Source organism: Xiphias gladius, chromosome 17 (assembly GCF_016859285.1).
Source record: "Xiphias gladius isolate SHS-SW01 ecotype Sanya breed wild chromosome 17, ASM1685928v1, whole genome shotgun sequence".
NCBI classification, from domain to species: Eukaryota; Metazoa; Chordata; class Actinopteri; order Istiophoriformes; family Xiphiidae; genus Xiphias; species Xiphias gladius.
The window spans coordinates 6,676,106-6,691,327 of NC_053416.1; the positions used below are offsets into that span (position 1 = coordinate 6,676,106).

Below are 15,222 nucleotides of genomic sequence, written 5' to 3' on the forward strand. Positions count from 1 at the left end.
GAAGCATTGTATCTCATTGCCCCTCATATAAATACAGTGTCGAAACATACTGATGTAGCATATGGAGCCTGTTAAAGGACTCCGTTGTAGGAAATCCAAGTTTCAAGGCACAGGCCGGACCAGATGAATATCTCTCTTGCTGTGATACAGTAGATGAATCTCTCAAAAGACTTTGTATTGATCCCAGTATATTTAGAGCCCCATAAAGAGCTTGACACAGTGATAAGCTGGGCGCCCTGGAGAATGAGTAAGGATACAACAAGTAAGGATACCACGAGTACTCACCAGGATGGCACAAAGCCAAGGCTTCATGCTTCCTCAACATCTCTTTTTCTCTAGCAAACACACACACACACACGCACAGCAGCACCCTCCCATCTCCCATTCAATAAACCAGCTGTTAAGCTACACTATCAAGGCAGCCTGTCCAATAATTGCCCCCCCCCCCCCAATCCACCCTTTCACCTTTTATGTGGGGGAGGGGGCTTTGCGTTAAGCCGGAGAGCAACAGCAGATAACAAGAGCAAGTGACAAGCTCACAGTCAAAGGCCACCTCACACAAAAGGCAGCTGCTTGATGAATCATCGACATTGGCAACCTAACCTCCCCGCCCCCTTCTCTCCACACATCCTAAATGCCAATGGCAGATCGATACCCGGGCCCCATTTGCAATTCATTATTAGCTGGTTATTTGAGGCGACCCTGTTTACAGTCTGGTTATCAATATCATCAACATCATGCAGGTCTCCGCACCGCTGCAGGAAAACACGTGACGACCAGCAACACTGTATTTATGCTTATTGGCTAAATGGTGCCGTAACCCCGCCCCTGCAGGGGTCAAGGTTAACCAGGGCTCCAAAAGAACAGGCAGACCGAGCAGCCGAGGCACGAAGCCGCTCGTTTTTTCCAGCACACATGTGTGAAGCTCCGGCTGAAAGGTGACAGCCAGCGGTGGGCCAGATCACTTCCGACAGCTCATTTCAAATGCCATTGGTAAAGGTCAGCATTTACATGTCTAATTTGCGTCTGCCGGCTTGAGCGCTGGTGGATTATTCCCTGCCATCACTCAAATCATTAGCACGTTTAGGTTGGCCGCTGTTGCTGAATTGAAATGTACCTCTTGAATACAGCAGCCCCCACAGCACGAAAGCGGTGTTGCACTTTGATTTATGACACATTCAGGAGTTCTTTGTGGCAGGAGCTGTATTATGTGTAATGTACCAGAGATTAGTTGATTAGATGTGGTTTATAAAAGAAATGCTTTTATTAGGTCGTTCTCATTTCAATTAATGCAGCTCTGTTTGACTATTCTCACAGTTAAAGAGTAGATCTGGTTTATGTACGACTCCGTTCTTATTTTAAGTTTTACCATCATTTCCGTGAGTTATGATTCCATTTTTCTCACCAAAGTAATTTCTGAGATCTGGGAACATGATGACATTGCTACAAGTCCAACAGGGTGAGAAAAATGAGCACTCCCTAACTTTAGAAACATACTAGCTCTTAGTGCAGCTTTTGAGTTGCATTTCTTTATCCTCTGAAGAGGACATTGAAATCTCCAGAAAAAGCTATAAAGTGTAGTGAAGATTTTTTTTTTTTTTGTCCTGTGTTTTTAAGGTTTGCATAAATGTCTTTGGTAAACAGATGACAGAGATTCAGAGTTTGTATTTGACTGTTTTCATAAGGATAGTAGCCACTGAAGGTTAAAAAGTAAATCAGCAGGACATCTCTTTTTCATTTTTCTTCTGGTGCAAAGCTTGATATGAAAAAAAAGCCTTACATGGTTCCATAATCCTGATCCAGTGGGGACTTTATAATAAAGGCAGTAATGAGAGTTGACAACAACTGAACACAATGGAGTACTATCCCCTCAACAACAAGAATGATTAGAAGAACATTTTGTTATTTGCTAGAGGGATATTTTGATAGACCTGACTGGCACTGTGTTGACACTGTCTATCAGAGGTGAACAAACTTCACTACTGTGCATTTATGCTTTTATTCTCCTTTCTCTTAGAGTTGTACCAATTATGGGAGGTAGTTGGCATGACTTGAAAGAGTCAGTCTAGCCTTTTACAGCCAAGCACTGCTGTTCAGGAGACCTGGGTGTTGACTTGTCACTTACTGTGTGCATAGCCCAATTATCATAACAACACCAGAATTCCTAGTAGGCCAACAGGGTCAAATCTGTTGTCTCTGAATTTGTGGTGATGGATTATTTGTCTCTCCTGAAGCCTTGACACAGATACTTTTTTTCACGTCTCTTTTTTTTTTTTTTTCACACAAAAGGTTTCCACATGCTGCAGTCTGAACTGCCAAGATACAATATTTTGCCATTAAAGGATAATTTGGTTGAAATACATAGGTTTTATTGTAGTTTTGGCCAACATTCATATCAGTAATAATGGCCTTGTTACTAAGTTAACTGGTAATATCATTAAGAGGAGTCTGAAGGGGCAAGAAATATGAGCAAGAAATATGAGACACACATTGTAATAAATACTGTGATGTTCAGAAACGACTTATAGCAATTTATTCGGTGAAGAATTACAAGATCCATACTGGCGTTCTTTGCAAACATACACAATACAACAACAACAATCCTTTTTTTTTTCCAATGTAACAACAAGGACTTTGTTGGAGATAAGTGAATTGTCATTTTGTGTTGAAATAATGACAGAAGCCGCCTTGTTTACCAGAAAACCTCACAGACTAATAAAGCTTTTTCCTTCTCTTATAATTTACCTCTGTATCAAATGCATTTATTCCCTGATTAACAGCCACGCACTTGAGCAAGGACATAATAATGTTATTGATTGGTACTAAGGCTAACAAAGTTGTTATCTTCAACCCCACCCCACCATCCTTAGGTGAGAAGCCATTCGAGTGCAAGCTGTGCCACCAACGATCCAGGGACTACTCGGCCATGATCAAGCACCTGCGCACCCACAATGGCGCCTCGCCCTACCAATGCACCATTTGCCTGGAGTACTGCCCCAGCCTGTCAGCCATGCAGAAGCACATGAAAGGCCACAAGCCTGAAGACATCCCCCCAGACTGGCGCATAGAGAAGACCTACCTATACCTCTGCTATGTCTGAGACCAGGAGAGTGAGGAGAGGGAGGGTACGTAAGAGGGTGGGGACGGGGTTGAGAGGTAAGGGGAATGTAATTGAGCGGATAGGATGCGTGAAGCTGTAGTGGAGTGTTGACGATTGAGGAACGTCAACGGCGAGAGACTTGAAAGCGAGAGGGGTTTGTTTTCTCTTTTTCTTTTCATGCAAAGGCGGCGACAACCGACGGGGTTAAAGGGTGGTGAAGGTGGGACAAAAGTGTTAAGAAGAGGAAGACTTGGACACGGAGACAGATTCTCCACCATTGTTCGGATTCACCGGGTCATTCACTACATCTGCAACTGTGTTATTGTTTCAGGTCATTTCATGCAGCGCCGTAAAGCGAGCAAGCTGCAAGGAAGTGACTTTTTGGATGCTGCTGCCACTGTGGTGAGAAAGCAGATTCTCAAGGGCTATCTGAACCTGCACATCCATGCCATCAGGAACCGAATCTTTCACTCCATTTTTTTTTTTTTTAGAATTCATTGTCTTTCAAAACAGGTGAAATGATTTTTTTTTTTTTGGTACTTTGCTATTTAGTGTGTTTACATTCACCCCACTCATATGAAAGTATATGTGAATATGAGCATCAGTTTAGGCCCCCAACTCATCATGTCGTGGTCTGCTTCCAAGTATCAAGGAGCTTCTCCTTTTCGCCACAAACCTGCATATTTCTGGTTGTTATGAACCACGACAAATTTATCTTGGATGAGGACTGAAACACATTTTCCAACAGTTTCACCACGTCATATGAATTTAAGAAACAAATGCTGGAATGAAGTTGGAATGAACTGTTTTGGGGGAACATGCCCCTAATCTTTCCCAAATGGGAAATGTATCTGTTTTGTCACCTCCCATCACCTATGCCTGAGCAGTAGGCAAAGATCTCCCCGGTTTTTTACAGAAATCTGCCAGTCGACCTGTCCATACATTAAATCCTTCAGATTCCAGCAGTGGCAGTGAGATAGCCCCTGAGAATCAGCAGCAGAGGCAGTGGGCTTATGCAGTACATGAAACAGCTGAACTGGACGGGTCGCAGCACTAAAATACTGCAAACCAAGCACCCATTTGGTTATTAAGGGGGGAAGATGCTAGTGCTGCTTTTAGTTGGATTTCTCCCCGGTTTTCTCAGTAGTCTTCCTGGTTCTGCAACTGCGTCACATGAGGGCTGGAGAAGGTTGAGTCACCACGGGCCCCCCACGGTTCTCCCCAGAGAGCCAAAGGCTAACTTGCGTCACTTTTTCATCTTATAATTTTTTAGCTCTGCGTCATAGTTTATCATGGCTTGATTGCACAGGTAAAACAAATTACGACAACAGTTTCTGTTTGATGTCTGCAAGCTATATATTTTTTCATTAAATCATAACTCGCTATTACAGTACGCCACAATAAAGCCAACCTATTCACCTACTTAGCAATAGATAACTGGACTGCTTTTGTCCCTGTACATTTAACCAGATTACTATCATTATGTCACACTAATGATGAACTACACAAACTGACACATAAACAGCAACACTTTGACCACAGCAGATCTGTCCGTTCACCACAGTGACGGAAAACAAAATGGGAAAAGGCTGCTTTCCGTGGGAGTCCTGTGACTTCGACTGCTAGCGGTGAATGTCCAAGTGCTGGGAATGCCTTAGCTGCACACCTTAATACCTATGTCAGGGGTGGTGTGGCAGGTTGAAGACTGTTATACGGCCACAAAACATGAATGTGAACGACAATAAGCCAGGTTCATACAACACTGTGTCAACATACATACTGTAGCAGGCTAATGCTGCCTTTCATATCAAAGTCAGAAACCCGTAACTCCAACCTCGGAAGTTGTGATTACTCTTGGAAGATTTTCTCCATCCACCGTCAAAGGTTGCTCGCCATGCAACATCTCATACACGAGCTGGCCAGCCAGCAGCTGTAAATGTTATTTTTACCATTTATGCGTAATCATTCACCACCAGGTGTTTTGATAGATTGGGAGGATCTGACAAAAGGGCTGAAATGGATCACCTAGTGGGGCCATGAGGTCATGCGGTCTTCAAATTCAAACTCTAGTGTATAATGAGGCAAAGCTGTATTACTAACCAGGAAGAGGAGGTATGTGCCACAGGGCCCCAGGAACCCAAAATTTGTGTTTGGGAATATACACCAGTGAAGTACAATAACAGCCGGAGGACCTCAAGGAAGGTCCTGCATTATCTTGTAGTTATTTTACAGATATTGTGTTTAAACGGTTCATATTCTCCAATATGTTTGCACTGAATTGAAATTACCACCAGGGCTTTAAGCCAAATATAATTAAGATGCAATGTGTACTCTACTGTTTGTATTGGATACGTGTGTACATCACGGCACAGAGAGGGGGAGGAAAGGGGCGTCAGCAGGGGCCTGGAGGCATAGCGTTGAAAGTCATTTGTAGCATTTCAATGTATGCCGCAATGTAAACATAACTGCTTCTTTGAAAAACCGTCATCCCGAAAATTCCCGCTCTAAAAAAAATTCTGCATACGGCTCAAACCGAAAGGCCTATTTTGTGGAGTCAGAGGTAGGAATTTCTGACTTTCCGATGTCTCCGAAATGCAGCATTAGACCTGCATGGCATGCGCAGCCACAGGTATTAAGGTTGAACCAAAGGCTTTAAATGAACATCACCGCATGTCACAGCGTTACCGGGGTGATCACATATCCTAAAAAGGCTGGTGGGAAAGGGGGAAATCACTGATTGGACGAGATATGGCCCAGCAGCTTAGGGGGCGACCAGTAAGACGACAGAATAAATCAGCTCTTTCTTTGTGGTTTTGTCCCTGCGCTTTGTCTCTCTCGTCTCCTGTTGTTGTTGTTTTTTGTTATTATTGACCTTGAGTTTGATCTCAACACATCGTACTTGAATTACCTCGTTTTTGTGACCTCATGTTGCTTGTGTATTTTAATTTTCCCTTTTGTTTCATTTGTACACTTTTTTTTTTTTTGTTCATGAGTGTATGTCGGAAAGATGCATTGCACAACATGATGAAGCAATGTGTACGCAGATAAATTAAGTGCCACGGTGAAGAGACTTGTTTGTTTTTCTAATGTTGTGTATTTCTTTGTGCATTACTTGTTACCAAACTTGGTATTATTAACCCCGCTTGTTAAAGAGCCGGAAGGTTTGGTCATTTGTTATAAAAGCTACCTCTAAGTTGTTTTTTTTTTGTTTGTTTTTTCTTTTTTGTTTTCTTTTTTTTTTTTTTTCTTGGCAAAAGCACATTTTTTTGTGTTTGTGTTTTGCATTATTTCATCATTGCTACTTCATCTCATGCTTTTTTTTTTTTTCAAAAGTTGATTTATGATTGTCCTTGTTTTTAAGCAAAATGTATATAAAAGGTAAGAAATAACAAAAGTAGAGGTTGATAGGATGAGAAAAGTCATTCAAATGGATGTTTATTCTTCTCGTAAAGTCTCCCCCTGCACCTCCAACCACAGAAGAGCAGAGAAAAAAAAAAAAAAGCAATTTTGAAGCCTTAAGTGACGAGTAAGAGGGATGCAGCAGATAAGAGGAAGTACTATTGCTTTTTAAGAGGGTTTAAAAACAAGAATTTAAACTTGAAAATATGTGAATAGAATTGTAGTTTTGTAATGTGAAAAAAAGAAAAAAAAAAGAAGGTTCATCAAAAACGCTGAACCGCCCAGGACAGGTCATTTTTGCAGTGATGCAGAGTGCGTTGGACAATTGGAACTGCAAGTGGTAATCAAAAAAGAAAAAACCAGAAGGTTAAAAATAGAGATTCTCTCGGCTGACAAGCTCGCTTGAGAAATGAGTGTATTCCTGAACAAGAGCCAACAGAGGCAATTTGATATATAAAAATTGTGATATTTTTGTATTCAGTGTCAGTCCTTTTTCCATTTGTGGAGGGTTACAGCAGGGCACAAATATTTGTATTTCCTTTTTTTTTTTTTTTTTTTTTTTTTTTTTACCTATTTTTTTCTCTATCTGGTGTGAATCATTTTTGCCTTGCTCCTCTTTGATATTGTTGGACAAAAAAACGTGTGTGAACATATTGTAATAATAAGTGTTGCTTTCTGGATGTCAATTGCATTGTAGGTGAAGGACTAAATCTATCTGCCACAAATTTTACGAGTGTGTGTGTATGTGACAAAGTTTAAAAAAAAAACAAAAGGAAAAAAAAAAAAACAAAAAAAAAAAGATGATAAAATACGGGACGGCAGGGGGGCGCTGCCAAACCGACCAATTAGTACTTGTCATTCACGATTTTTCAATCAAACTTGACTGTCAACATATTTTTTGTTTTTGTTTTTGTACTTGAAAAAAAAAAAAAAAAGAAGGGATGGCATGTCCCGTGGTGTCTTGCCATTTTATTCTCAAACACTGTGAGCTGAGGGGGCTTTTTCACCCTCGTATAATATCCACCCACTATAATATACCCAGTCACGGCTCAGTCTGAACCACCAGAATGCAAGACCTGTTCAGTCACATTATTCCTATCATCGTCCTCTGAATGTTTTCTACTTTTTCGTGCGGGTGCAAGAGTGCGTAAAAGAGTGTGTAACTATGTGTGTGCGCGCGTGCGTGTGTGTATTAGTGGAAAAATGCACTAATCAGATCACATACAAAATAAAAGGATACTCTATGCCACTTTTTTCTCTATGTTGGAAAAAATATATATATACATTGGCATCGATATAGTTCTTCCCTCAGTGTTCCTCCGATGTTTCTGTACTATCTTTGTGCCTAAAAATGGAAATTGTTCAACAAAAATATCCATCTATATCTGCTTAGTTTCTGTATTTTCAGAATAAAATAAAAATGGTGTCTCCAGCACCCTAGGGATGTCATGACGCTCGAATATGACCTGTTTTTTTTTTTTTTTTTTTTTTTTTCTTTTCTAAATCCTGAATAGAGCAGGGCTTCTTTTTCAAGTACTGCAATAACCCCTTAAAGCTACTGAAATAGCAACTGGGATTCTGCATTCACGTCTTTTCTTAGGCCATACTCTGTGATTGGCACCCAAAAGCATTTATTTAGCGACACAAAACAAAGCATGGGGGGAAAATTTTACTCGAATCCAGACAGGCTGCAGTTGTGAAACAAATCTGCAAAGACTTTCGGGACAAAGTCTGCTCCATGAAATTGTTTTTCTGCAAGCAAATTAGATCTGAGTCTGCTTCTCCACTCACATTGTCTATTCTATTCTTTTTTTTTTTCTCTCTTTTTTGACAGCAACAGGTTTGCTAATGAGAACTTTATATTGCTCTTGAAAAAATAAAAAACAAGATAAAGAAAACCTCCATTTGGGGTAGGTTGGCACTAGGGTATTCCCCTTCTGCTTTTCTTCAGTTTTTTTTAAAAGTACTTTTTCTGTTTCTACAAAATGCATTTAGAAGGGGATGTTAAATTCGTCAGAGAGGAATCATGGCATCCCTGGAGCTGGCACTCTGTGTTTTGGTGTGGTGTTTCTAGAACAAAGTAGCCATTTCATGCAGTGTTGCAATGCATGTGCCATCGAGGTCTAGACTAAAAACTGTTTGAGTAACAAAGCACCAAGACATTGTATTTTTTTATATTAGCACTGAGGACCAATTGCCCTGTCGGACCAAGCATAACAAAGCTTTTTATGTAACAAAGCTTTTCTCTCTTTGTCTTTCCCTGGCTTGTCTGTGCTACTTCTCTCCTCCATTGTTGTGACAGCACAAGTGCCAGTCAAGTTGCTATGTATTAAGAAAATAGTGTTTTTATTATGATTTGAATTGTTATAGTTTTTGTCTACCTCAGCACCTAATCTTAGCCTAATCTTAGAAGGTGCCCAATTATTATTTTTTATTTTCTTTATTTTTGTTCTCTTATTGTTGTCAGTTGTATAATTTTTTGAAATTTGCATTAGAGCTTTGCAAAGGTCCTTTGTCTTTTCCAGCGACAACGTGCTATTTTTTTCCGTGGCAGTGCGTTTCCTGTTGAGCTGTGCCACCAATCTATAGCCACCGTCTGTTGATATAGAGGTTGTTCTTTTTTGTTTCTTTCCATGTAGAATCAGACACATCTCTTTGTAACATTTCAGTGTTCTCTGATGGAGTGTGAAAAAAAATAAAAAGGAAAAATAAAAGATTTAATGCTGCAGGTTCTCTTCTCCATGTTGTCACTAAAGTCAATGTTGTGCCTTTGATAGTGAAAATATAAAGAATATTTCTTTTTTTTTTTTTTTACATCCTACTAACAGTAGATTGTTTTTTGTAGTGGAATTTTTTTGTATTTTTATTTATGAGTCTCATAATAAAAATCAAATCATGATGTTCAGTTGTATACTTTCAATCTGCAGTTAGAAAAAAATAAAAAATTTACTTCATTTTGTCTGTCTTAGCCCTCTTTCTGGCTCGCTACTTGTTTCCTGATTTTTTTTTTTTTTTTCTTTTTTTTTAAAGAACAGGAGGTGACTGTAGCAGCTAACAAAATAGCAATCCACTCTTTAATATTATCAAGTACTTTTGCTACCTCTACTTCGATAATATACTTCATTGCGTAACCGTGTAATTGTTTGATGAATTGCCATCTCCTTCCGTGCAGTGAAACTAAAACATACCAACAGCTTCAGTGCCATCAAAGTATTATATTGCTTTACTTTCTAATTACAATTTCATTTTGTAATCCCTAAAAAGGTATATACTCCCTGTTTTTCATGGGGTTTTTTTTTTGGCATATTAGTAATATAATAATTTACAAAATATAATATTTACTTGCTGGTATTCCCTAGCACTTTTGTATACATACAATACTTGTAAATTCATCTAAATACACATAGTAATATGATATATTAATATGTTTCAATACTGTTTCTGATATATATATTTTTTAAACTCATGCTATACAAGGAGTGTTCCCACAGCTTGCGCCCTGCTTCCTGCCTCTGTGTGACCATCAGCTGATGGCTGCTGGAATTCAACACAATGCCTGTCGGCAGTTTACTGTAACCTCTTCTGCCCCTTCTGCTAACGCAACATGAGGTTTGCCAGCCAGGCCAAATGGAGCATGCTCATTGTTTTACTGACAGGTGAGTTCTAGGAAGTGTGGTGCGAAAACACCTCAGCAGTAAGTTTCGGCCACGGAGGTAGAGACAAGACATTAATTGATTTTGTTTTTTTTGAGGAACATTAGGGTAAGTTTATCCAAATCATACAAAAAACAGTCTGTTCCTGGAAAGAGACGTTGCTGCGTTTTTTAATGTCATTTTTCTAATGCTGTGAGGACCACAAACAAAATTCCATTAACCAACACTGTACCGGAGTGGAGGCAGAAACGAATGGGACAAATACAGCAAAACCTGGACAAATAAAAGCCAAAACTATGTACTTCTATGAGAATATATCACTGTTAACAATGTGTGTCCAAGTATTTTAATTTTCAGAACGACACACTGAAAAGTTACCGAGCAATAGTAATCATACTGTACATATAGTACCTCAATGGAGTGATAGCCTGCTGTTTGGCTCTATAGCCTATAAATCCATCACCCTTTCTCTTATTAAGACCAGGCAGAAGAACCTATCCAACACTTATGTGTACTCATTGCTATGATATAGTCCTAGTTCTGCTGTGGGTCGATTCTGTTTGTAATAGCGTAACATAGGTGGCATCACACCTCCGAGGATTAAAACACCCATAAAACAAAAAATGATGCACAAAATTATCCGCATGCATTCGTTCGAATCATTATTTTGTAACAATTTTAAAGCACCTATCTAAATGCCACCACTCACCGTCATTAGCCTGCCCCGTGTTTCCACAAATATTCACAGTTGAAGCGCATTCAGCTGTCTGAATTAACACTCACCACCTGGCTGTTTGCCACCTTGTATTATTCATAATGTACTAATAGTAACTCCCACAGTACTTCAAGCCTGACTGCCTTTTGTCTGTTCTGCTTCTTTTGCCATTGAGGTCATAAATGCTATCATTAGCTATGCAGGCCGTGTGTATGAGCGCACCTCTATTGTCACACATGCATGACTGTCATTAAAGAGGAAGCGAGGCGACACACAAAATGTCGAGCTTTTGCAGGGACAAAGATTGGCCTGAACGAGGTTTAGATGATCCTCTTTGTGACAGGTTGTCACATCCCTTTTTCTGTTTTCGTTGCTCTAGCACTTGTTTAAACACATCATTTTCTAACTTTGCTCAATCTCACATCTAACCAGCAAACGTTCAGACATCCAGGAGGTATTGAGTGATGTCTTGTCTTTTCCGGTGTGTAAGTGTAAATACAGCACCAAAAGCAAAATTAAAGAAAGTGGGAGACGCACATATTTGCTGTCTTTCCAATAGTAAGATGAGGAAATCAATTATAAATTGTCAGCTGGAGTCAGGTTGTGGTTAATCCATCTAAGAATAAAGAGTGGAAGCAGGGGAGAAGAGCTAGTAGTTACTGAGGGGGAAACAAAATAAATGCATCCATTATCAGTCAAAATTGTGCGGTTTTCAATCATTACTTTTCTTTCAAATCTTATTTGGGCGGCCGCGGCACAGGAGGTAGAGTGGGTCGTCCAACAACCACAAGGACAGCGGTTCGATCCCCAGCTCCTCCAGTCCTTGAGAGAGATGCTGAATCCCAAATTGCCCCAGATGGCTGTGCCATCAGTATGTCAGTGTGTGTGTGTGTGTGTGTGCGATTGGGTGAATGTTTGTAGTGTTAAGCGGTTTGAGTGGCTGATAAGACTAGGAAAGTGCTACATAAGTGCAGTCCATTTACCATTTGCTGTTGCGAAGTAGTAGTGTATAAACAATTATAGAAGACAGTTTTTGATCAAGTTATCGCCACAACTATCGCAAGATTACCATGTTATTTGGTATATTAGTCATAGTTCCTAGAGGATGTTTCATACTGATTATTGCGACTTGACCTTTCCTCTAGTGCCAAAATCTCCCCGTGACCCCCAAACCTTTCCAAGCACAAACGCATAATTTAGTAGGCTGGTTTTAGGACCATTGCTAAGAAAATTCATGACATACAGAGGGAAATCAAGGAAGCACCACTAAAGCAGAATGGGAAAAACAAAATAACTCAGCTACCTTAACGGTCCTTAAAGGTGCTACATGTACGTTTTTTGCGTCCGCTACATAGCCATCACTAGCATTAACAGGTGTTAACTTAGCAAGGGCTTCAGACATCATTGCGTTTACAAGACAAGAGGTTAGAATACACCTTCTGGGCAGCGCTACTTCTTCATCCTATCATGTTGGACTAAGAACAGACTGGACGCTACAGTGACACACTATCACAAAGTGGCATTATGAGATGGGATGGGCCGGGTCTAGCTAGTTAGCATGCTAACTTCAGTAGAGTAAAAGAAGTGATAGAAATAGAAGCAAAACAAGAGTCAACACTGGCGTTGCTTTCCGCCGCTGGACACAGCTCTTGGCGAGTAAAAGAAGGAAGTTTGATGTTGAACTTGCAGCCTTTCTTCTAGACTGCTAGGTAAACAGCTGTTGATGCTAACGTTGGCTAAGTAGAGATAGCAAAAACCCACATATAGCACCTTTACTTACAGCAATTAAATTCACTAACAATGAAGTGTTCCCACATCAGTTCAGCCTTTCTGCTCGAGCCTTCATCACCATATGACACGTGATACACACAGTGTGCTTTGGAAATGGATGGATGTAATGTTTCAGGTGCTTGATTTGCAAATAATATGCTAAAACATGCAAAATCCCTGGCATGGTCCTATAATGTGTTGAAATTTCAAAATTCATCAGACTAAGTAATAAATCTTCATAGTCAGCTCCGTGTGGATGCTGTAATTTCATTCCCAATAAAGCTCGACAAGACAAGCCTCTCCGTGCGTCCAACAAATAAACATCACATCAAAAGTGTCTCCAATATGTCCCAATAACGCCACTACATTTGCTCATTTCCTCCCTCTGGAACACAGGATCAGATCTTGGCTTCAGTATATTTGAAACTAATGAGGCAGCTCTCCACTTTCCCTGTTCAGTTATGCAGCCACCCCTAAGTATTAAACCAGTAACACATTCCAGCTTTGTGGTTATATTTATTTTATTTTATTTTTTTTTACTTCTTTAGATTTTTGCTGGAAAACAAAAACAGGAAATGAGAGGGAAAAAAAAAAACTCTCACTGTGAATGGTTTTGTTGGACTTGTTGCTTTGGTGTGACTTTGATCTTATTTTGGGGGACCAGGAAGGAAGGGGCAGTGGTTGGTGAATGATTTGTCAGGATGGCAATGTGAACAGTGAAGGGCCTTTGTGTTGCAGCACGGGGTTTCAGCACTGATCTTTGACCCACATATCTAAAGGCTGAATTCTTTAGATTGCCAACCTTCACTGCTAAAGTTATAATCCTGCAGTTACTTGCTGTGGGGGGGGTTTAAAATAAAGGTTTAAATTAAACCCTATTGATTCTCTCTAAACCACCAAAAGATAAATCTGACTTGACTTGACAATAAACTAGAGGATCCCTGTGATGGATATGCCTCAAGTTAAGTCGCTATAATATTTTGATTTGTGTAATTTCTTAATGTCCTCACCATGTACCAAACATCGGATGCAAATGTTCTTGCAAGCAACGGATGTAAATGGTCCTGAGGAGGCGTCGCATATTTTAGATCTTTGCCTGACACTTACCCGGGTAGGCATGGATGCACCGGTTTGAGAATCTCGCCACAGGATGGTTCCCAGTTCAGTCCGACATAATGCCAGCCAGTGACAGTAGCCACACTGTGGGCCACAACAGCATTATCTTGGCATTAACACAGGTACCATATGCTGCCTGAAGGAAGGTTTTAAAACAACATGACAGCAACGAAATGAAAGATCATGAAAGGCTGCAACATTTAATCGAGGAATTTATCAGACAATGTGAACAATGAGGTAAAGCACTTTAACACAAACTCTCTTTAATTATACTTTTTTTTTTCTTATTTTGTCATTTATCCCTTTCTCATTCATTTGGTTTTCATCTTGCACAAAGGGATACATCAATAAAGCCTATCTGATTGATACGTTATATTGATATTTACTGAGACTGTGAGTGAGTGGTAGCACGGGAAAAACACAAATATCCGCAAAATACATTCAGTATCATGCATGTATTGACTCTCCGCACTAGAGCAGAAGATGTCAAAAAAAAGAAATTGAATACCATCGAATATCATAAACATATTGCCCTGTGCATTCAGTGTTAACATTATTTGGGAGCTATACAAACAGGCCATTGGTAGTATAAGGACCTTGCCTACAGTGTTGAGGGAAAACTGATGTTGTTGCACATAGTGCCATCATCTGGCTGCTGTGGTGAACTGCGTGGGTCAACGCAACGAGTGAGCAGCGGGGCGCTTAATCTCACCCTGCACTTTATTAGGAAGCAGCTGCACACCTGCTTGTTCGTGCAGACGTCCAATAAGCCAATCATATGGCAACAGTGCGGTGCTTGAAATCATGCAGACACAGGTCAGGAGCTTCAGTTAATGTTCACATCAAATATAAGAATTATGGGTGGGGGGGGGTGATCTCAGTGACTTTGACCGTGTCATGGTTTTTTGGTGCCAGACGGGCCGGTTTGAGTATTTCTGAAACTGCTGATCCCCCCCCCCTGGGGTTTTTCCACGCACAACAGTCTCCGGAGTTTATTCAGAACGGTGAAAAAAAACAAAACAAAACAAAACAAAAAAAACCCATCGAGCAGCTGTTCTGCAGACGGAGACACCTTGTTGATGAGAGTGGTCAGAGGAGAATGCCCAGACTGGTTCGGGACAAATTGATGAAGTCCAAGGTGAATTACAGCAATTTTTTAGTCCATGGTCGCAATTATTATTTCAAAATTAAAGTGTTTTGTTTTTTTTTTTTGTGTTTTTTTTCATTTCAGAGCGGCATTGTGTCTGCACTGAAGGGTTAGCTCCAGGTTAGCTGCTAGTCATTTTGAAGGTAAGAATGATGAAAGAGCATTTCATAACAACGTGTGTTTTAATAACTTATTTGAGATCATTCTACCATTGTTAACTGGTTAGAAGAATGAAACATTGTTACAAATATATATATTTGTAATAATGTTTCAAACCTCTAACCAATTTATGTAACTATACATATATATGTGTGTGTGTGCA

The 15,222-nt window shown here is 40.0% G+C and overlaps 1 protein-coding gene across 4 annotated transcripts in view; it reads left to right on the forward strand.

Moving 5' to 3' along the window:
- Positions 1–3,100, forward strand: part of zbtb16a (zinc finger and BTB domain containing 16a) — a 144,024-nt gene extending 140,924 nt beyond the window's left edge. For all 4 annotated transcript variants that reach the window (XM_040149737.1, XM_040149738.1, XM_040149739.1 and 1 more), the window contains exon 7: positions 2,871–3,100. In XM_040149737.1, the coding sequence (XP_040005671.1) occupies positions 2,871–3,100 (230 nt within the window). The remainder of the gene's footprint in view (positions 1–2,870) is intronic.
- Positions 3,101–15,222: the final 12,122 nt, after the last annotated feature.